Genomic DNA, 22,851 nt, shown 5'->3' with positions numbered 1-22,851 from the left:
GTGCACCACGTTTTTTCATGCCCCTTTACGCCCATGTGTTATCTATGAATATGTATATACATTTTGCACCTTATATAACTAAACACCATTATTTAAATATATATATTTATAGTTATATTTATACTGTTAAATAAAATAATAACACACATACCACTTTGAACTGTCAACACAAATATTTATTATAAATTTACAACAGAGTAATAAACACTAACAAAAAATCAAACAAGCAGGTCACAGACAGCCTCCACCTCTGCGACCATCTCAATAAGGAGCTGCCGCAGCCTGAGTAGGGCTCCTCTTAATCTGGCGGCTTGCCTCTGTGGATCTGTGGGCATGTTAAAGGGGGAACAACATTAATTATGCTATTCAGGTTGACCTTGTACATTCAATCTTAAGTACCTACCGCATGAGAATTCATACATAAAAACAATTACATAGCCAATACTGTTTGTATTGGTAAAAATAAAAATAGGCCCACACACACACACACACACACACACACACACACACACACACACACTCACCAATCTACTCCAAAGCTACATCCAATACAACATGCCACATTTTGCCATACATATATACCTGCATGTCACTGCTTAATAGCTAAACTGCATGATAGATAGAAACATGGATGGATGGATGGATGGATGGATGGATACATGGATACATGGATGGATGGATGGATACCACATTTAAAGGCTAGCCTAGTCCCTCTACCCCTTACTTCTGGATTCATAGTCACATTGCCAGATAGGTGAAGCTGCTGCACTAAGCCGCTTCCTTACACCAAACAAATAGAAAGGCCCTCCATAAACCAAAACGCATCACCTACCTGAGGCTCTAGATTCCACGTTTGCAGCTTGGGCCTATAACCCCTAAGTGTGTCTGTTGTAACCCACTTTAGTTTATTAAATAATAATTGAGTAAAACACACTAGATTCACCAGTGGTACCTAACAAATAGTACTACCACCAATTATTAATGATGCCTTATGTTTACCTACCAATTACTGCTTCCTCAACCACCTCGCATGGCTCCTCCTCTTCCACCAACTCCTCAGCCACCTCGTCTTCTGGCACTTCTGTGGCCTCCTCCTCGCCCACTTCTGGGGCCTCCGCCTCTGCCATTTCTATGGCCTCCTCCTCGGCCACTTCTGCGGCCTCCTCTTCGGCCACTTCTGCGGCCTCCTCCTCTGCCACTTCTGTGGCCTCCTCCTCTCCCACTTCTGTGGCCTCCTCCTCGGCCACTTCTTCAGGGGGGGCCTCCACCTCCTGGGCCTCTTCACGGGCCCGTCTTGCACAGTCACGTGCTGTAAGGGAAATCAAAATGCAGAGTGTTAAATAAGTCACATGAATTGCTCATTCATCCTGCATTCCAAAAAATGACATATTACACACACATTACAGCATGTCTAACATGAGGTGCCACACAGATAGAGTATGTCATGGTTAACTCATGATGAACCAGGTAACCTTATTGGGACAAAAAGGTCATGTAAGCATTAATGTACAATTGGCCATTTAATGTGTAAACACTTACAGCGTGCAATGCTGGCCCTTATTTGCTGGAGCTTTTTGGGCTCCCGGCGCCTCAGATCAGACCATCGCCGCTCCAGCTGGGCGATGGTCCTGCGCACCTGGGTGCGCGCGAATATGCGCCTGCGGGCAGCCGCATACGCAAGGCTCTTCTGCCTATTTGTTATGAAGGGCCCCGCACGCCCTAGCCTGGTCTCCATAACGGAGACCAGTGCCCTCAGCTCCGCGGCAGAGAAGGGTGCTGCTCTCCCATAGGCCGCCATCTTAGCAATGGCACAATCCATACAATCATGTCCTGTCATTGGTTGATCAGAGTGATATTTGGTATTAACTTTATTGTTCATTTTGTCAGTAACAGTGTTGATGCGCCAGGACAGACGGCTATCCCATTGCATCGCTGTACCTGTGCATAGTTTAGCAGACCATGCCATTACTTACTATCTCCTAAACAGACACTGTACCATAAGATGGTAACCCATTATATATAATCTATTACATTCACCAAACATGGGTATAAGCAACAGGTGAAATAGTCTGCATCACTAGCCACTTACACCTAACTCCACAAGGTACTAAACAGCTTTTTTATAGTAAAAGCTATGCAGCTGAAACATAGCAAATAGTGGCAGACCTTTTCCCAAAATTAGGCCATGCTGCCATGTGTACACTTACCTTCTACTGGGCCATACTAGAGAGGTGGAATGAAAAGTAGCTAGCATCAAGGCTGAATTTGGAGAGCTTTCACATGTGATTTGGATGCTAGCACTGATTACTTGTGCCTAAGTGGTGGACTGGATTTACATATGGAATGGGTATTGTCAGTTGTACTACATACCAAACAAGTGCACAGTAAAGATGTACATTCACATATACATTTCATGTTTGACCTCAGTTTTATTTGGTCATTGGTGTTCACATCTGCATTTACCTATTTAATCAGACTTACTCAGTTTGCCAGGTTTTTTTTAAATATTTTTGCGCAGCAAGGGGCGTGGCCTATGCGCCGCACGGTTGACGCTGCCGTACGGAACGCGGCCGTACGGAACGCAGGGTGTCGCTGATGTACGCCAATTACAGAAATACTATATAAAGGTGTGTTTGGCAAATGCAATGTTGTTGCACACATGTCTGCATCTCTATCTGAGGAAGAGCAGGAGTTGCAGGACCTATTTGCTCAGATGGACTCCAGCACCACCTATGTCCCCATCAACCCTGAACAGCCATTGGGGGAAGAGCAGCCAGATGGGCCATTGACATCAGGCCAATCGGCAGCTGGCCCATCCTCAGCATCAGCAGAATCATTGGGAACACAGCAGGTGGCTTCCCAACAGAGTAGCCTGGCCAGCACTTCAAGTACAGCAACCGGTGGCCGTGGCCGTGGCAGTGGCGGTGGCCGTGGCAGTGGCGGTGCCAGTGGCAGTGGCGGTGCCAGTGGCCGTGGCCGCAATCGGGCAACAGAGGAACCAACCACCAGAAACATGGCATACGAACCGCAGGAGCTTGCCATCCTGGTGACCCGGGCACGGGATTTGATCGAGTGCCCACAGGAAAAGTTGACACACACAAGGAGATGGAAGATCTGGGAGGACATAACGGCGGAGATTAATACGGTGGCTCCACAAGTTTGTGAGGCGGAGCACGTTAAGAAGAGGCAAGTTCATGTGTGTTACATTTGAGCAGTACAAGTCCAGTAATGTTTACATTAGAAATTAGATGGAGTTGGTCAATGGGCGGTGACGTTGCTTGAAGCCACAGACATGTTTGCCATGTCATTGAATTGATAGTTATTGTAGGCTGAGTGTGATTGTATCTTCTAAGGGTTGTTTTTCAAAATTATTATAATCTAAGTTTGGTGTCAGGAGGCACATGTTGTATTATGTTTCAGATTGCAATGGGTGTTACAGCAAACATGAGAAGTGACATGTATTAATATGTACACTTTTATTGCAGGTGGCACGACTTCAAAACGAACCTCAAAAAGAAATTGACCCAGCGGTAGGAACACAGCCACACCTCTGGGGCTGGCCCCATGCCTTCAAAGCTGAAGCTCACCCCCCTGAAGGAGATGGCAGAGTGCTGCATTGCAGTGGAGGAGGTCCGGGGGGTGAGCACCATGGACAGCGAGTCCCCAGCGGAAGTCATGGCTTCTTTGCTTGAAGGTAATTATTTGCCATGTCATAAGTAGATGTATTGAATTTTGCATGGAATGTGTGGTAATTTGAATTTTCTCTTTCACCAGCATCCCCACCGCTTGGTCAACAATCTCTTGAGGAGTCTGTGCCACCTGGCCCCAGTAGCAGGCCCGTGCAGCAGCAGCCGCCAATGTCCGCGGCTGAATTGGCCACGTGGGGGCATGTGCTTGTCAACATTCAGCAGCAGGGAGAGTCGGCATCAGAGCGGGTGCGTAGGGCCGAGGAGGTGTTGCAGGGTTTGACCAGCAGCCAGCAGAGTATCGCTGAGAGCCTGCAGGCTATGAGTGCCAGCCAGCAAGCTATTGCTGCTAGCCTGCAGGTGCTGGCTGATCAAGCCCTGCGGCAAAATGAACTCCTCCTCCGCCATAATGATCTTATGGTGGAGCTAGTTGCCAGCAATAGGGTCCTAATGTCACCCGTTTCTGGTGCATTCCCACCATCAGCACTCCCTGCTGCCAGAGGGAGAAGACCATCCACCCCCTCCCCAGCATGTGCTCCACCTGACCCACCATCTGACCGTGGCCGTGGCCGTGGCCGTGGGCGAAGAGCTGCTGCACATGGCAAGGAGCCTGCCAGGGGCAAACGTGCCCGCAAATGAACTTGTGTCCACATTAATCTCCACCCTTATGTCTTCCCAAATCTTTCATTGAGCTGTGTGTGTCAGCATCCTGTGTCCAATTCCGTGCCGAGGGTCCCCACATTTGCCCTCGGTTCAAATGTCATGTTTGGTTCCCCTGTTGGCCCGTTTTGGCTACCATTACTGTGTGCTGTACTTGAAGTGTTGGTGCTATACTTTTGTTGTGAAGCCACCTGATGTGTTCCTAATGATTCTGCTGTGGCTATGTATGTCTATAATACATGTATTTATTGTATATTATTTACTTTTATTGCTGGTATGCTACCTTTTATTTTGTGCCGGTTTCTAATTTATTTTATAAGTTCATTTAATAAATGTTTTTTTGTTTCCCCCAAATGTGTGGTTTAATTGATACATGTAGAAGTGACATGTGTATTTGTATTATTAATATGAAGTTGTGTTCATTATTTGCAGTGTAAAAGTGTTTGAAAAATGCAGCATATATGTGTTTGTTTAGTAATGTTCCATTTAAGCTGCAATGGTTCCAATTGAAGCAGTGACAAGCGTGTAATTAACAAGTAATGAGTAAAGTAGGTGATTGTATTGTGTTCAGCTGACATTGGTTGAGGTGCGTCCGTCCTGATTAGGCGTTCCGATTGCCTAGCGCATGACCGAGTGGTGTCCGCAAAGCAATACTTGCTTATGAACACCGCATATTTCTAGGCTTTTTGTTCGCGTGCATTCGGTGTGCTGTCCGAATGCACGCCCACCAAAATAAGTGTACTCCCCCGTGTCCGCCCATGTTTCCGCCCAATTTAGCCCACTTTGAAATTACGCCCCTGTGTCATTCCGAATGACGCCCATAATACGCCCATATTTCCCGAGTGTTTGCGGTGCACATTTCTGTACGGTATTATTGAGTACAAGTACGGAGACCATGCGTGGCACATGCGCATAGCGTTCCCCACGCATGCGCAGACGGCTAAAAAACGTCATCCGAAAGTATACGGGAAAGTATGCACCAACCAGAATAAGGCCCATGGTTATGAGTGAGTGACAGTTTGTCTGTTTTCCATCATTTCCAAGCAAATGGTCAACTGTCATTTGCTCTCATCCATAACCATGTTTTTGTTCCAACCAGACAGATCTGCAGAAAAATCTGAGTGTGTATGGCCACCTTTAGATTAGAAATGAATACACATTTATAATTATATACATCTTATAAAATAAAAACGTTTGTTTTTCTTATTGTGATAAACTCTGAAACCACAGGACTGATTGTGATGCGGTATTCACCGATATGTAGGTAATTTTCCCAGGCAGGTTTTAGGCTAAGCATCATCATGATTGGTTGTCAGGGGGCTGTGGGCGTGGCCCACTGTACCGCTCACTCAGCAAGTTGGTAGCAACAGGTGTAAGTGCCTCAATATCCACCAATCAGAACATATCAGTAGGTACTGTGTACACGACAGATTTATTCATACTGTAGGTAAGCATTGTTAATGAATGTCTATAAATGTAGATCAAAGAGCTATAAATTATACAATTAACCAGGTTCCGATTGTGAGGGTGTTGTAAATAGAGTCACGATGCTCCTCCTCCCACTGTAGGCCAATGAACACCAATCATTTACTAGGTAGCAAATATATCTCTATAAAATAATAACTAGAAGCTGATTGGTTGATATGGACAACATCTAAACTTCTCCACTAATTACAAGGCTTGATTCATCGACTCCTTGGTTTTCATCTCCCTCCCCCCTGCCATGACATCAAATGAAAGGGTAGGAATCAGGACATCTGTACACTCATTAGGAGTTCTGGATGTAGGATACAGGGCATGTGTGCACTGCGCTGAACTTCCCCACCCCCACCATTATGACATACCAGAAGGTGCGGAGCTACACTTTTAATGTAGGGGGGAAAGGGGGGCAGTTTTACAATTAATCTTGACTTGCAGGGGTCTTAGAGCACCCAGGTTTATCAGCAGCTCAGCACTTAATAAACTAGGCTGTAAGATCTTTGAACCTGGTAAAAAAAACCCTGCCATACAGGAAATACAGCAGGGCATAGAGATCCCAGCCACACAATGCTAGTGGGTCAATCGCCCCGAAGTACACAGAGGGCATCTATCAAGGCAGCAGCATGCCCTCCAATGCACCGCACATGCCAGAGAGATATGCCATCAGGGAAACAACAATGTCACCTCCTTATCCTTGAACAATGGACAGCAGCAGTGGGGGCGGGGGGGGGGGGGGGTCAACCTAACTGATCATGCCCCACTCTGAATTTTTACATGGCCAATGGGCAGGATAGCACCCAAAAAACCTGCACTCAGCATCGCTTCACTGAAAATAATTTTTTATAACTTCAATTTGCATAAGGGGGTGTGACCAATCTTGTCCATGATTAGCCCATGCCCCAAAAATTACCCGGTGACTGGCACAGCTCTCTACACCCCTGTCCAGCTTACAAGATGTACTCAGGCTCTTTGTGCCGGTAAGAGATCAAGGTCAAGGTCATACGATATAATGTACATCTGTCTATTTAGTTTATATTAATCAATATACTGTAAGTATGAAGAGGGACAAAAATGTCATAATAAGGGATATAAATATTTAACAACTATATATTACAGTACAATAATGATACACTCCAATGCAGCAATATTTTCCTGTTTGACCAGAGCTAATTTGACAATTTCTTCTGTTTCTATGAGCAATGGGCGGGTTTTCCCTCCATATGGTAACAGCACGGAACCAGGACTAATGATTGCCAGGATGATGGTGAAAGGTGGAAGTGCTAATGAGTCACACTCTGCACTCACATATGTGCCAGTCTGTACAGGAGGGATTTGTATTCCGTCATAAAGTAAAAGTGATACACAGGAGACAAAGAATACTGATAATTCAAAAGATTAATCAACTAAGTAAGGGATACGGTCATTAGGTCGACCAGCATTAGTTCAACAAGACTGAAGGTCAACATGGGTTTGGTCAACAGGGTCATTAGGTTGACATGGGGAAAATCGACATAGGGTTTTCTCCTTTTTTTTTGAGCCGACATGTGCCGACAGGCGGTATTTCATGCCCTACCATCCACTAGGGCGTGGTGGGAGAATAAAATAGTGTTCTGAGCATAGCGGGTTTCAGTGTCATTCGGGACCCTCAAAGACGGAAAACCCCATGTCGACCTTTTGACTGTCGACCTTCTCCATGTCTACCTGATGCGTTGACCTAATGACCCTGTCAACTTAACCCACGTCTACCTTCAGTCATGTCGTCATTCCTGCATGTCGACCTTCAATCATGTTGACCTTCATGCATGTTGACCTAGTAGTGTTGACCTAATGCTAGGCGAGCTAGTTGCTGTCTGTCCAATGATCCATACCCCTAAGTATACTGTATACTAGAGATGTGCAGACTCGGATTCAAGAGATCCGAGCCCCCACGGACGTCATCATTCCGAGCCAGGTTCCGAGCAGCGCTCGGAGATTCCCGCCTGACTCGGGTCCGTCCGCGTGGTCAGAACGTCATCTCCCGGCGCTGGATTTCGCAAGGCTTTAAAAGCGGCTGCTGCACCCGCCATCTTCACTCCAGTCTAGTAGTGGGTTGGGAGAGGGTGTGTTGGTGCTGCTGCTGGGGCTTAAACTTGAGCTTGACCTTGACCTTTTTATTCGCTGGGGCTGTCTCTCAGTGCTGCTGTGTAGTCTAACTGTGTACTTGTAGTACTACTGTCTCCTCTGTGCGGTCTACCTCTGGTGAGCTGCTGTGCTGTAATTATTTTATTCGCTGGGGCTGTCTCCCTCAGTGCTGCTGTGTACTCTGTTCTCCTCTCTGCTTAGGGTGGGCTCTCCCTAGCAAGGAGGACAGTCTAACTGTGTACCTGTAGTACTACTCTCTCCTCTGTGCTGGGGCCTACCTCTGGTGCTGTGCTGTGCCTGTAATATTATATATCATATTAATAATTAATTAATTAATTATATATATATATATATATATATATATATATATATATATATATATATATATATATATATATATATATATATATATATATAGTCCACTGGTGCTGCCTGCACTGAATCTGCCAGTATTATTTACTCAGTCCACTGTTGCCACTGGCAGTGTTACTGCCTAAGTGTACCAACCTAGTACAACTACATACTAGGCTGCTATATATAATTTAAATCAAAAATAATACTTGTGCTGCGTGGGACTATATGTAAAAAATAATTCCACGCTGCTGGTGCACTGACGTGTGCCACTGAGTGCCAAGCAGTACCTAATCATAAAATTAATTATTATAAATTCTGCTGGTGCATAATAGTCTGCTACTGCTGCTGCATAATAGTCTGCTACTGCTGCTTTTGTGGTGGCCACTGGCAGTGCTACTGCCTACCTACCTAGTAGTTTGTGTGGCTTAGCATAGTTATCCAGCTACCTCGGTGCAACCTTTTGTCCTAAAAACAATATTGTGAGGTGTGAGGTGTTCAGAATAGACTGGAAATGAGTGGAAATGAATGTTATTGAGGTACATATAGCGTAGGACCAAAAAAAAAAACCCAAATTATGTTTAGCATTTTAGCAGTTTTTATGCTTTTTTAACAAAAAAATCAAAACCCAAAACCCAAAAAATCCAAACACAAAACATTTAGGAGGTGTTTTGGCAAAACCCCAAACCCATTTTGGGCGTGGTTGCAGGACAGAAAACAGAGAGTTGTAGTAAACGGAGTACAGTCAAAGGAGGGAAAGGTTACAAGTGGAGTACCCCAGGGATCTGTACTTGGACCAGTGCTTTTTAATATCTTTATTGGTGATATTGCAAATGGAATTGAGGGTAAACTGTGCCTTTTTGCAGATGACACAAAGGTATGCAACAGGATAGACACACCAGGAGGGGTAAAACATAAACATCCTAGCATCTGATGTGTGTGACCTCTAGCATGTATATACATCACATTTCAAAACTTACAAACTAAACCTGAAATAAAGACTCGGAGACTTAGGTTTGGCAGAATTTGTTAGCTGATTTATTTTAGCACTTTTAAGCTAGATTAATTTATTAATAATTAATTAATTAATGGTGGCCCAGAAAGAACGGCTAATTAACTAAGCTCCACCCACACAATCTGCATACGTAATCAAGCCTACCCTAACAAGCGGTATCCGCTCGACCTACTGCATTGACTACCCACCCATCTGATGGGTTCGCTGCCCCCCGAGCGGGAGATCGAGCGAAGGCCTAAGCCAATGAGAGGCGAGCGCACCGAAAAGCAAACATATACGTAGCATCATCATTTGAATAAGAACTAATTCTATTCACCTGCCGTTCTTTCCCGCCTATCAGCCAACGCGATTAACACCCACCCAACCATAATAACACAAGGGAGGGAGGGCGGGAAAACTTTCAGGAAAGAGAGAAATACTCCTCCCTTTCCTGCCCTGATATCCCAGCTAACACTGCTCTTCCCTAAGTCCTTATTGGACCACCGAGTCACATGCTTCCCTAGGTCACACAACAGTCTTGGATGTTTAACCCACTCCATGCCTATTGCAGACATTACGTTATTCTAAACATCCTAGCATCTGATGTGTGTGACCTCTAGCATGTATATACATCACATTTCAAAACTTACAAACTAAACCTGAAATAAAGACTCGGAGACTTAGGTTTGGCAGAATTTGTTAGCTGATTTATTTTAGCACTTTTAAGCTAGATTAATTTATTAATAATTAATTAATTAATGGTGGCCCAGAAAGAACGGCTAATTAACTAAGCTCCACCCACACAATCTGCATACGTAATCAAGCCTACCCTAACAAGCGGTATCCGCTCGACCTACTGCATTGACTACCCACCCATCTGATGGGTTCGCTGCCCCCCGAGCGGGAGATCGAGCGAAGGCCTAAGCCAATGAGAGGCGAGCGCACCGAAAAGCAAACATATACGTAGCATCATCATTTGAATAAGAACTAATTCTATTCACCTGCCGTTCTTTCCCGCCAAAGCGGGGACTCTGAGCCCAGAATCCCCGCCCGGCCACCAACCTAACGCACTGAGCTACAACCAGAGATAGATCCTCCAAAATTAATGAACCATCCCTAACCAAATGCACCCCGTTAGGCAGGAAGACCTGATGGCACCAAAACCTAATCCTCTCCTGTGGGTCAACAGCACCTCTGGCAGCTAGAACCCACTGTGCCACCGCCGATATAGCTGCTTCCGAGCCTCATTTGAAGCCTTACCATTTCTAACATCTCTCAAAACGGAGTCGGGGAAACAATTGGAGACCAACCAAGGTGCAGAAAAACCAAGCTGTATTAATGGCTGCAAGATCACTCAAGATCAAGGCCGACAGCTTCAATCGGGACATTTTCCCAAATTGTTGCCTCCAGCTGAAGTACCAAAGACCTCAGACACTGGCGGACGTTCACCTCAAGGAACGCTTCTAAACTCAAGCCAGTACGGCCCTCGAACTCCAAGCCACCAGACTAACAGAGAATTCGCAACCGGCCTACCCCCAGATGAGGCCCAGCCGGCTGCCCAATACACAAATGAATGTTCAACTATGCACACTCTGAGCCTATCCTTCATACCTCTAAAGGAGAAGCTATAAGAGGAGACTAGTAGTATTTATATTAAAGGGTTGACCTAAGTATAATAGGAGGATCTGCCAAAAAGAAAATAAATTTGTTCTGTTGAAGCACAATTTTAGGTGCTTAAGACATGCTCCAATACCAATTGAAGCCATACCAGGAAACAAAGATGGAAAGAGACAAACAGGGGGAGGGCAAGGTAATGGAAGGGTATAAGGAAAAAACGGGTGTACTCGGCCGGAGAAAAAACGACTGGACCTGCTGAGGGACTCTTAATTGAGACTATAGCCGAATCAGAGTGATCAAATTCAGTCCGTCAGTTCAGGCAAAAAGCGAGAAAACTCCGGACGCTGGCCCAACAGCAGAGCGTAGCTAATCCCCGAGTAGGATGGACAAGGATGGGGGAATAAACAAATGACCTCAATCAAACACATACATACAAAGCGCAAGGACCTACAGCGCAGTAGGTGAGGCCTAATGTACTATTTAAATTGCGGAGCGCCATCTTCCTAGCGATTTAAAGCTCGACAAGGCCAATTGAGCGGCTATAGCCGATGTGGCAGCCCCAAGGCAGTGGGAATGGATTCCAAATTCCCAATGGAAACTCGCTGGACAACGCCACCTCGACCCAGCAAACTGACATCAGGTCATCAGAGAGCCACCAAACTGCAGGAGCCAGAGCCTGCAAAGGAAAGCCTGACCAGTGTATAAATGTTTGCCAAGGCCACTGGGAGGATGACCTAGGGCACCACAGGAACCAAGGACACACTTCCGCCCCCAGCCGTCAGATCCATCTCGGCCGCCTAATCTTAAACCCCCGAACCCCGGGGACTAGTCAGATATCTTATGCCAGCAAAAAACGCAGCGCGGGTCCTAGAAAGCACTACCAGATAAGGCACCCGAGGGGCACCATGCAGCTGTAGCAAAACAGCAAGGATAGACTCCTCCCGGACAATAGCGTATCGTAAGCAGTGTCTGCGCAACCCTAAACCAGCAGCAAGCAAAAGGTGATGGGGTGGTGGGGAGGGGAGGGCATTTTTTGGAAAAATCAAAAGAAAAAAGAAAATACCCATTAGGTAATGCGCCAGTACCACCCTGAAGTTCCCGGCACTAAACATCTCCTAGAATAGACAACATTAACCCCAACCCCCGCCAACCTGACTGCGCAGATCAGCCAACCCAACGCCCGGAACATACGTTCCCTAAATAGAATTGGGAAGTGAAAACATTGCAGGGCGAGCTGCCCCTAGCCCACGCAACCAAGAAGACCCGGCCTACTGGGTAGATGGCTGCAGCCCTGCATTGACAACTACTAGAGCCAGCTGGATACCATCCTGCCCAATTATGGTAGACAAGCGAACCAGATGATGGGATCTGGCCACGCCCGCAGCGGCCCTTATTAGTGAGTGGCAGACAAGTGACCCATGGGTACAAATGACTTCAGGTAACAGAGGTCATACACAGCGGCAATCTGGATTCCCAGAAAGGACAGGTAAGTAACCGCTCCTCCATTCCAACCTCAGCGATTAGCACACCAAAATGTCCGAATAGCGAACGGAAACCACCCAGGAGCCTAGCGCAGCGTTCAGAATAAGCAGGGCCAACAAAAAGCAATTCCTAAAGGTAGTGAGAGATACAGCCCTGACACGGGGACACTTCAACGCCCCAGTGTAAAGGTGTGTAACCCCTTAAATTATGCATGAGAAATGGAACACCCCATCGGCAACACTTGACGATGAAGTATTCCTCGCCTCTACACAGCAGATCCGTTCGCTAAGGCTAGTGAATAACAGGCTAAAGGTGTTATAATCCTGATTTATTTATTCATGGCATTGCTGCTATTTAATTGGTAGTGGTGATGTACATTGTTCCCATACTACGTAGTGTGTTACAGGGGATCTATGCACCCATAGATTGCTGCCTTGAACTTAAAGTCTATATTTTAATTCACCTGGACACGTATGCCCACCAAAACTCATTTCGTTCTTGGCATCCAATACATTTTAGAAGTATTATTGTGGAATATTATTATCGAAAATAATGATTATTACTGCAATGCTAGAGATTTTGCCTTTTTTTTTTTTTTATTTTGCTGCTCGTCACACATTCGAGAAGCAAATATTTTGATTTGAACGACCCCTAATCCAGATATGTGTCCGTAGCATAGCCTGGAGCGCTGGAAATTTTTAGAAGGGAATATTACTGTGCGAGAACACAGCGTTGCCCATGCGCTTACCTGATGTGTTCTACCGCCAATCATGTCACCTTTCCCTCACTCATCATAATTTTAGCATTGCAAAGCAAATGACAGGTCTTGTACCTTAGAATACAGCTAATCCAAGCTTTAGAGGCTGATGCTCCTAAATAACTCATTCGCTGGTACTGCGTTTCCACCGCCATGTTATGTAATCTATTTATTCTGCAGTAATAATCACACCCTTCTGGAGAAATGCCCTGGAGAAGGATGGTCCCTGAGCTGAACTACTTTATTAGGAACGCTGTATCTGGGGCAGGGGTTCCCAATCTTTTTCTAATTGCGACACCCTAGAGTATCAGAATTTTTCCAAGGCACCCCCAGGCCCCAAAAATATATCAAATCAAGTAGATTCTGTTGATATATTTCTCTTAGGGTCAGTTATGTGGTAAAGGGCAGGATTTGCTTCCGATTGTACACATTTTATGATTGGCAGCCACCAGCACTGGTTTTGTCCAGAAATAATTGAACGTAAATAGTTTGAATTGGTCCCGGACCACCAACCCGAGGTACCCCTGCCAGTATCCTGAGGCACCCCAGGGAGCCTAGGCCCATAGTTTGGGAACCACTGATCTAGGGGTTGAGGCTGATCTAATTGAGACATAGGAACACCGAGCCTGGGAGGCTTACTTGGACTCGTCGGTTAGGCTGAACAAGTACATAAAGTCATCCTTCTAAATTTACCCCCTACGACTCTCACTTAATGCCTCGATACCTGAAGGACTGCTGTGCATTCGCAGCGCCCAACCAATGTCAACCCCATGGGGGGGAGGGACAAGTGAGAAATGCCAGATAAGCCGCCCGACACAGGCTCAGCCCCCTCACCTGAAAATCCAGGCCGCGCCGTACATGTACCAACATCAGCATCACTATCCATGCCCGCTTCCATAGCCGACTCCACTGCCCGAAAATCCGTGGGGACTTGACGTCTGAAGATTCAGGCTGAGCAGCCCATGTGTCATCATCTGCATCGTCCTCCCCGACTTTGCCAGCAGTGAACGAATCCTCTTCGCTGTAGTCCAGCTGTGCCTCAACATCTGTGGGAACATGCAAAAAGGGAAGGGGACCCCGAGGACTGTAGGCCTCGGTCACGCATGCGGCTCTGTGCAGAACCATCACCTCAGAGTGTCTCCCTCTCCATCATGGCAACAGCTGACCCCATATCCCTGAAAGCCTGCAAGAATTCTGAGCACCCTGGAATGGGCCTCCTTTGTGCCCCCTGAGACCAATCCTCTAACTGTCTGGGACCCCACCGTCTCCCGTGGCAGAGTATTCACAATGGGCACCAGAGCCCCAGCAATGGAGGACACTGCTGCGGACAGCAGAGAGGGGTCAAAGGAGGTAGTGGAGACTCTAGCCGTGGTTGCACCCCCAGACCCTGCCTTGGATCCAGAGCACCCCACCGGTGGAAGCCTGCCAATTCCCCTGACTCCACCCCCCAGAAGCCCGTGCAGTAGTATGTCCCCTAGGTGGCAGCGCCTCACAGTTGGCCGATGAGGACATGTAAATGCTGCCTGCACTAACCTGGCCCACGCTGCCCGACCCCTAATGTTCGCAGCTACTGTAGCGCTCACCTACAACACCGGGCCTTGCTGCCCCACGGTGTCCCACCCCTTGGCTCTAGCCGCCCCGGGGCCGGAAGCAGGCCGCAGCGCAGGAGCCTCCAAGGCTTCACCTGCAGCCGGGCGTCTACCACAAGCCCATCCGTGAACGGGGACCAGAGACAGGGATGATGCCACAGCGTCTGTTCAGGCCTCCTTGACTTCGCACAGCATCTACTCAGCATTGCAGAGGGGTGGGGGCCTAATCACGGCTAATTAGCATATGCCGCGACCTAATTAGCATATGCCGCGACCTAATTAGCATATGTCGCGACCTAATTAGCATATACCGCGGCCTAATTAGCATATGTCGCGACCTAATTAGCATACATCGCGACCTAATTAGCATAGGCCATGCCCCTTGCGGGCGCTGTGAGAGTCCCTATTAGCAATCTTCAGAAATTGGGAGGTATGCATGGCATGGTAAATAGTCAGGGAAAGCACTACTGAGACAGCAAAGCAATGTATCAGCACTCAACTGAATACAGTTATACACTAACTGGGGAGCTCAGGGGCACAGATCCACTCACCAGAAAACTTTCAGGAAAGAGAGAAATACTCCTCCCTTTCCTGCCCTGATATCCCAGCTAACACTGCTCTTCCCTAAGTCCTTATTGGACCACCGAGTCACATGCTTCCCTAGGTCACACAACAGTCTTGGATGTTTAACCCACTCCATGCCTATTGCAGACATTACGTTATTCAATGATTGAGGATCTAGGTAGATTAGAGGAATGGTCAAGAGCATGGCAACTACAGTTTAATGCCAAAAAATGCAAAATCATGCACTTGGGTCTCAAAAATCCAAAGACTAACTATAGTATAAATGGCACTATAATGGAAACTACTGAGGAAGAGAGGGATCTAGGTGTCACTATTTCAGGGGACTTAAAGGCAGGTAGGCAATGTAACAAAGCAATGAAGTAGGCAAGTCAGATGCTTGGTTGCATAGGGAGAGATATCAGCAGTAGAAAGAAAGAAGTAATAATGCCACTGTATAGGTCATTGGTACGACCTCATCTAGAGTATTGTGGTCAGTTCTGGAGGCCATTTCTCCAGAAGGATATAAATACATTAGAGACTGTACAAAGAAGGGCAACTAAATGGTGCATGGCCTACATCACAAAACGTACCAGAAAAGACTAAAAGATCTTAATATGTATACTTTAGAGCAGAGAAGGGAAAGTGGGGACATGATAGAAATATCAAGGGTTTTAATAAGGTACAGGTGGGAGACTTTCTTTACAGGAAGAGGAGCAGCAGAACACGAGGACATGCACTGAAACTAGAGGGAGGAAGATTCAGGGGAAATGTGAGGAAGAATTACTTCACAGAAAGAGTAGTAGATAAGTAGAATAGCCTGCCATCAGTGGTGGTAGACGCAAATACAGTAGTACAATTTAAACATGCTTGGGATAAGCATATTGATATCCTTACAAAAAAATAAGGATCAAATATGGTTTGAGGTAACATGTTTAAAAAAGGGGCAGACTAGATGCGCCAAGTGGTTCTTATCTGCCGTCACATTCTATGTTTCTATGTTTCTATGATTCAAAACCCGAAAAGTGGCCGGTGTACATCCCTACTGTATAATGACCCAAACAATAAATCCTAAGGGTTGTAACTATCTAAAGAGTGGATGTTATGGGGCCCAAAGCTGAGAGGGGCCACCTTCCCTGTCACAGTTACATGTGTTATATACAGGAGTAAAGTTACCATAGGTGCAGGGGGTGCAGCTGCTATGGGGCTAGAGCTGAGAGGGGCCACCTTCCCTGTCACAGTTCCATGTGTTATATACAGGGGTGTAGCTACCATAGGTGCAGGGAGTGCAGCTGCTATGGGGCCCAGAGCTGAGAGGGGCCACCTTCCCTGTTACAGTTACATGTGTTATAAACAGGGGTGTAACTACCATAGGTGTGGGGGGTGCAGCTGCTATAGGGCCCAGAGCTGAGAGGGGCCACCTTCCCTGTCACATTTACATGTGTTATATATATAGGGGTGTAGCTACCATAGGTGCAGGGAGTGCTGCTGCTATGGGCCCAGAGCTGAGAGGGGCCACCTTCCCTGTCACAGTTACATGTGTTATATACAGGGGTGTAACTACCATAGGTGCAGGGAGTACAGCTGCTATGGGGTCCAGAGCTGAGAGGGGCCACCTTCCCTGTCACAGTTACATGTGTTATATACAGGGGTGTAACTACCATAGTTGTGGGGGGTGCAGCTGCTATAGGGCCCAGAGCTGAGAGGGGCCACCTTCCCAGTCACAGTTACATGTGTTATATACAGGGGTGTAGCTACCATAGGTGCAGGGGGTGCAGCTGCTATAGGGCCCAGAGCTGAGAGGGGCCACCTTCCCTGTCACAGTTACATGTGTTATATACAGGAGTGTAGCTACCATAGGTGCAGGGGGTGCAGCTGCTATGGGACCAGAGCTGAGAGGGGCCACCTTCCCTCTCACAGTTACATGTGTTATATACAGGGGTGTAACTACCATAGGTGTGGGGGGTGCAGCTGCTATAGGGCCCAGAGCTGAGAGGGGCCACCTTCCCTGTCACAGTTACATGTGTTATATACAGGGGTGTAGCTACCATAGGTGCAGTGGGTGCAGCTGCTTTCGGGCCCAGAGCTGAGAGGGGTCACCTTCCCTGTCACAGTTACATGTGTTATATACAGGGGTGTAGCTACCATAGGTGCAGGGGGTGCAAATGCTATGGGACCAGAGCTGAGAGGGGCCACATTCCCTGTCACAGTTACATGTGTTATATACAGGGTGTAGCTACCATAGGTGCAGGGGGTGCGGCTGCTATGGGGCCCAGAGCTGAGAGGGGCTACCTTCCCTGTCACAGTTACATGTGTTATATACAGGGTGTAGCTATCATAGGTGCAGGGGGTGCAGCTGCTATGGGGCCCAGAGTTGAGAGGGGCCACCTTCCCTGTCACAGTTACATGTGTTATATACAGGGGTGTAGCTACCATAGGTGCAGGGGGTGCAGCTGCTATGGGACCAGAGCTGAGAGGGGCCACCTTCCCTGTCAGTTACATGTGTTATATACAGGGGTGTAGCTACCATAGGTGCAGGGAGTGCAGCTGCTATGGGGCCCAGAGCTGAGAGGGGCCACCTTCCCTGTCACAGTTACATGTGTTATATACAGGGTGTAGCTACCATAGATGCAGGGGGTGCAGCTGCTATGGGCCCAGAGCTGAGAGGGGCCACCTTCCCTGTCACAGTTACATGTGTTATATTACAGGGGTGTAGCTACCATAGGCGCAGGGGGTGCAGCTGCTATGGGGCCCAGAGTTGAGAGGGGCCACCTTCCCTGTCACAGTTACATGTGTTATATTACAGGGGTGTAGCTACCATAGGCGCAGGGGGTGCAGCTGCTATGGGGCCCAGAGTTGAGAGGGGCCACCTTCCCTGTCACAGTTACATGTGTTATATACAGGGGTGTAACTACCATAGGTGCAGGGGGTGCAGCTGCTATGGGGACAGAGCTGAGAGGGGCCACCTTCCCTGTCACAGTTACATGTGTTATATTACAGGGGTGTAGCTACCATAGGCGCAGGGGGTGCAGCTGCTATGGGGCCCAGAGTTAAGAGGGGCCACCTTCCCTGTCACAGTTACATGTGTTATATACAGGGGTGTAACTACCATAGGTGCAGGGGGTGCAGCTGCTATGGGGACAGAGCTGAGATGGGCCACCTTCCCTGTCACAGTTACATGTGTTATATTACAGGGGTGTAGCTACCATAGGCGCAGGGGGTGCAGCTGCTATGGGGCCCAGAGTTGAGAGGGGCCACCTTCCCTGTCACAGTTACATGTGTTATATACAGGGGTGTAACTACCATAGGTGCAGGGGGTGCAGCTGCTATGGGGACAGAGCTGAGAGGGGCCACCTTCCCTGTCACAGTTACATGTGTTATATACAGGGGTGTAGCTACCATAGGTGCAGGGGGTGCAGCTGCTATGGGGACAGAGTTGAGAGGGGCCACCTTCCCTGTCACAGTTACATGTGTTATATACAGGGGTGTAGCTACCATAGGTGCAGGGGGTGCAGCTGCTATGGGGACAGAGTTGAGAGGGGCCACCTTCTCTGTCACAGTTACATATGTTATACACAAGGGTTTAGCTACCGTACTGATTCGGCCAAGCTCAGTGTTGCCGCCAGACTGCCATCCGCAGATTACTGGAGGGTGGCGATCTGGGGGCAGGGGACAGGACTATACTGTGTCAGGTGAGCCATATAAGGATGCAGTGCTGATATGGGAACAGGATGCTTGTGTAGTAGAATGATATATAATGTATGGAAATCATCCACGTGAAGCACATCCTGCCCGCAGAGAAACCGTCCTAGACAACCATCTGGGATGCACTGCGTCGGTCACTGCTGGCAGTGGGTGCAATCTGTGGAGGTTACATTACAGCAATGTTTCGCAGAAAAGGTCTGGAGCGCTAGGGGTAGTTGTTGTGTCCAGTGTACCCCAGCAGCCACTACGGTGGAGGGGTACTGCCCTCCAATAGACAAAGAAATGGGTGACATACATTAGAGTAATAATAATAATGCTTAATACGGCTTAAGCTGACAGGGACGGAAGGTCACACAAGCATCAAGTCGAGAATTGGAAGTTCGTGAGTCTGCATCGGCTTCTTATACTGTAGTACAGATGGAACGCCTCTCAGCCAGCCTGAAGAATGGCCAGATGTCCTCAGCTGGCACAGGCTGGCGGACAAGAGCTCCATCTGATGGGGATGAGCGATCATCTCACACGCTCGCATTTCCCCGTCAGCAAGGGAGAGTGGGTTCCGTGCCCATCTGCACTTCAGGGAGACGGGCAGGGCGAGTGGGGGCTGCGGGGGGCTATGGGGGAGACGGAGGGAGCCGCGAAGGGCGGCGACGGGCTCCGACAGAATAGGGCGCATGATCGTCTTGTGTGCATGCGCCCCCTTGTCAGATGGCGCACAGCGGCGATTCTATCGCCATGCAGGGCCGCAAACAGGGGGGATGGCAGGGGTACAGCTGTACCGGGCCCCAGCCTCTTGAGGGGCCCGGGCCGCTGCCCACAGTAGCACGGCACCACCACCCCCGCACCCACACAAATCCCCCCACCTGGTGCTGGTGGCCGTGCTCGCACAATAAACAGTGCAGCCGGCAGAGCGCCGAGCCTAGGATAACGAGGGGTTCGGCGCTCTACAGGCTTCACTGTGCAGTGAGTGCTCCGAGCCCCAAGTCCCGGAGGGAGAAGATGCTGCGCCGCCGCCACCTCTGGTAAGTAATAGTAATTGGGGGAGGCGGGGTGCCAGCGTGCGAGGGGGGGGGTGCCGGCACGGGAGGGGGGTGCCGGCGCGCGCGAGGGGGGGGGGTACCGCTGAAGGTCAGTCCCGGGCCCCAACATTACTGGTGGCGGCCCTGAGTAGTTCCATCTGTACATAACTAATGATAAAGATGTTATGGTAGAATGACGAGCAAAGGTTTTTATAGCGCTATAGGAAATGTTTGTGCTCTATTAGTGGAAACCATAAATAAATAAACAACTGTAGTAAGCATCGACCTGACCACAATAGGTCACATCCAACATTAGGAGAACACACATTCTGCTTGGTCTGTGTTATGGCTTCTATTCTTAAGACATATTTGCAACCTCTTGTTTCCTGATGCCGACTCACATTTCACGGTGGCTATAAAACAACTAAAAAAGATTATAGCTGTGCTGGAATTGTCAGTGAGATAACAAATATAGGCGAAGAATAAAGAAAACATTCTGCTGTTTGCTGGCAACACAAGTAGCCAATGTCTGGCAGTTGTGCTGATTCCATAGGTTACTGTACCTGCCCAGAAATAACTGTAGGTAGGTGATACTAAAAAAAAATAAAAAAATTATTACACCATCTCACAGTTACATGTGTTATACACAAGGATGTAGCTACCATAGGTGCAGGGAGTGCAGCTGCTATGGGGCCCCGAGCTGAGAGGGGCCACCTTCCCTGTCACAGTTACATGTGTTATATACAGGGGTGTAGCTACCATAGGTGCAGGGGGTGCAACTGCTATGGGGCCCAGAGCTGAGAGGTGCCACCTTCCCTGTCACACTTACGTGTGTTATATACAGGGGTGTAGCTACCATAGGTGCATGGAGTGCAGCTGCTATGGGGCCCAGAGCTGAGAGGGGCCACCTTCCTGTCACAGTTACATGTGTTATATACAGGGGTGTAGCTACCATAGGTGCAGGAAGTGCAGCTGCTATGGGGCCCAGAGCTGAGAGGGGCCACCTTCCCTGTCACAGTTACATGTGTTATATACAGGGTGTAGCTACCATAGGTGCAGGGGGTGCAGCTGCTATGGGCCCCAGAACTGAGAGGGGCCACCTTCCCAGTCACAGTTACAGGTGTTATATACAGGGGTGTAGCTACCATAGGTGCAGGGAGTGCAGCTGCTATGGGGACCAGAGCTTAGAGGGGCCACCTTCCCTATCACAGTTACATGTGTTATATACAGTGGTTTAGCTACCATAGGTGCAGGGAGTGCAGCTGCTATGGGTCCCAGAGCTGAGAGGGGCCACCTTCCCTGTCACAGTTACATGTGTTATATACAGGGGTGTAGCTACCATAGGTGCAGGGAGCAGAGGCGTAGGGAGGGCGGAGCCACCGGAGCTCCTGCTCCGGGCGCCGATTGGTGGAATGGCGCAGCCGGCCCGCCCCCCCTCCGCAAATGATCCCTGCCTGATCACCATAGTCATACACTAACGGGGGGCAGCGTGTGCCAGCGGCTGCCCGTCCCGGCGCCTGCATCCTGCCCTGCTGCTGCTCGGTCCGGCTTCCGGGCAGCGCAGCGCAGCATCACTCCAGACCAGAGGCGTAGGGAGGGCGGAGCCACCGGAGCTCATGGCGCCGCCGGCCCGCCCCCCCTGCAGTCTGCACAAGTTCAAGCATCATGGCAGCCGCCGGCGCTGCGCACGCTGCCCATTAGTATAGTACTGCCTCCTGTCCTGCTCGCCCGGTCCCTGCCGCCAAGTGTCACGGACGGTGGGGCCGGGCGGCGGGCTGACACTCCGACCAGTCCTCTCCAGTGGCGGTTCTAGCGCAAGGCAGCTACCGCTTGGGGAGCAAGCGGCAGCAGGCTTCGGTGTGGGCGCCTGGCAGTGGCATTCTATCGTGCCGCAGACCCCGCGGCAGGTTGGAGGAGGCAGCGTTTGCAGCAGTCAGACAACATGAGGAAGGCAGAGCCATTGGTTATTGAAGTCACAACAGCTGCCTGGCCTGGGGGCTTCATTCTGGGGGTCCCATGAAATCTTGGACACCGTGTTTCAGTCCTAGAGGTGTGCAGGAATAGGTAAGCAGTCTGGGGGTCCTCAGGGTAACTATAATGATGCTTGTGCCTCAGTGTCTCATAGGTTGTTATATAGCGCAGCAAATTCCATTACAGCATGTTATATGGCGCATCAGATTCCGTTAGTGTCTTATATAGCGCAGCAGATTCCGTCACAGTGTCTTATATAGCACAGCAGATTCCGTTACAGTGTCTTATATAGCGCAGCAGATTCCGTCACAGTGTCTTATATAGCGCAGCAGATTCCGTCAGTGTCTTATATAGCGCAGCAGATTCCGTCACAGTGTCTTATATAGCGCAGCAGATTCCGTTACAGTGTCTTATATAGCGCAGCAGATTCTGTCACAGTGTCTTATATAGCGCAGCAGATTCCGTTACAGTGTCTTATATAGCGCAGCGGATTCCGTTACAGTGTCTTTTATAGAGCAGCAGATTCCGTTACAGCGTCTTATATAGCGCAGCAGATTCCGTTACAGTGTCTTATATAGCGCAGTAGATTCCGTCACAGTGTCTTATATAGCGCAGCAGATTCCGTTACAGTGTCTTATATAGCACAGCAGATTCCGTTACAGTGTCTTATATAGCGCAGCAGATTCCGTTACAGTGTCTTATATAGCGCAGTAGATTCCGTCACAGTGTCTTATATAGCGCAGCAGATTCCGTTACAGCGTCTTATATAGAGAAGCAGATTCCGTTACAGTGTCTTATATAGCGCAGCAGATTCCGTTACAGGTTCTTATATAGTGCAGCAGATTCCGTTACAGCGTCTTAT

The 22,851-nt window shown here is 48.5% G+C and overlaps 1 protein-coding gene across 1 annotated transcript in view; it reads right to left on the bottom strand.

The window, feature by feature from the left end:
- Positions 1-212: 212 nt before the first annotated feature.
- LOC146072913 (uncharacterized) overlaps positions 213-22,851 on the bottom strand; it is a 47,595-nt gene continuing 24,956 nt past the window's right edge. Inside the window, exons 3-4 of the mRNA XM_083180093.1 lie at positions 1,004-1,309; positions 213-325 (exon numbers count right to left, since the gene is read on the bottom strand). Coding sequence (XP_083036219.1) covers positions 219-325; positions 1,004-1,309 — 413 coding nt within the window. The 3' untranslated portion in view covers positions 213-218. The remainder of the gene's footprint in view (positions 326-1,003; positions 1,310-22,851) is intronic.

Source organism: Crinia signifera, chromosome 4, assembly GCF_055691185.1.
Source record: "Crinia signifera chromosome 4, ASM5569118v1, whole genome shotgun sequence".
Classification (NCBI taxonomy): Eukaryota; Metazoa; Chordata; class Amphibia; order Anura; family Myobatrachidae; genus Crinia; species Crinia signifera.
The sequence above is the reverse complement of the archived record's forward strand: the minus strand, read 5'-3'. Positions and strand labels throughout refer to the sequence as shown.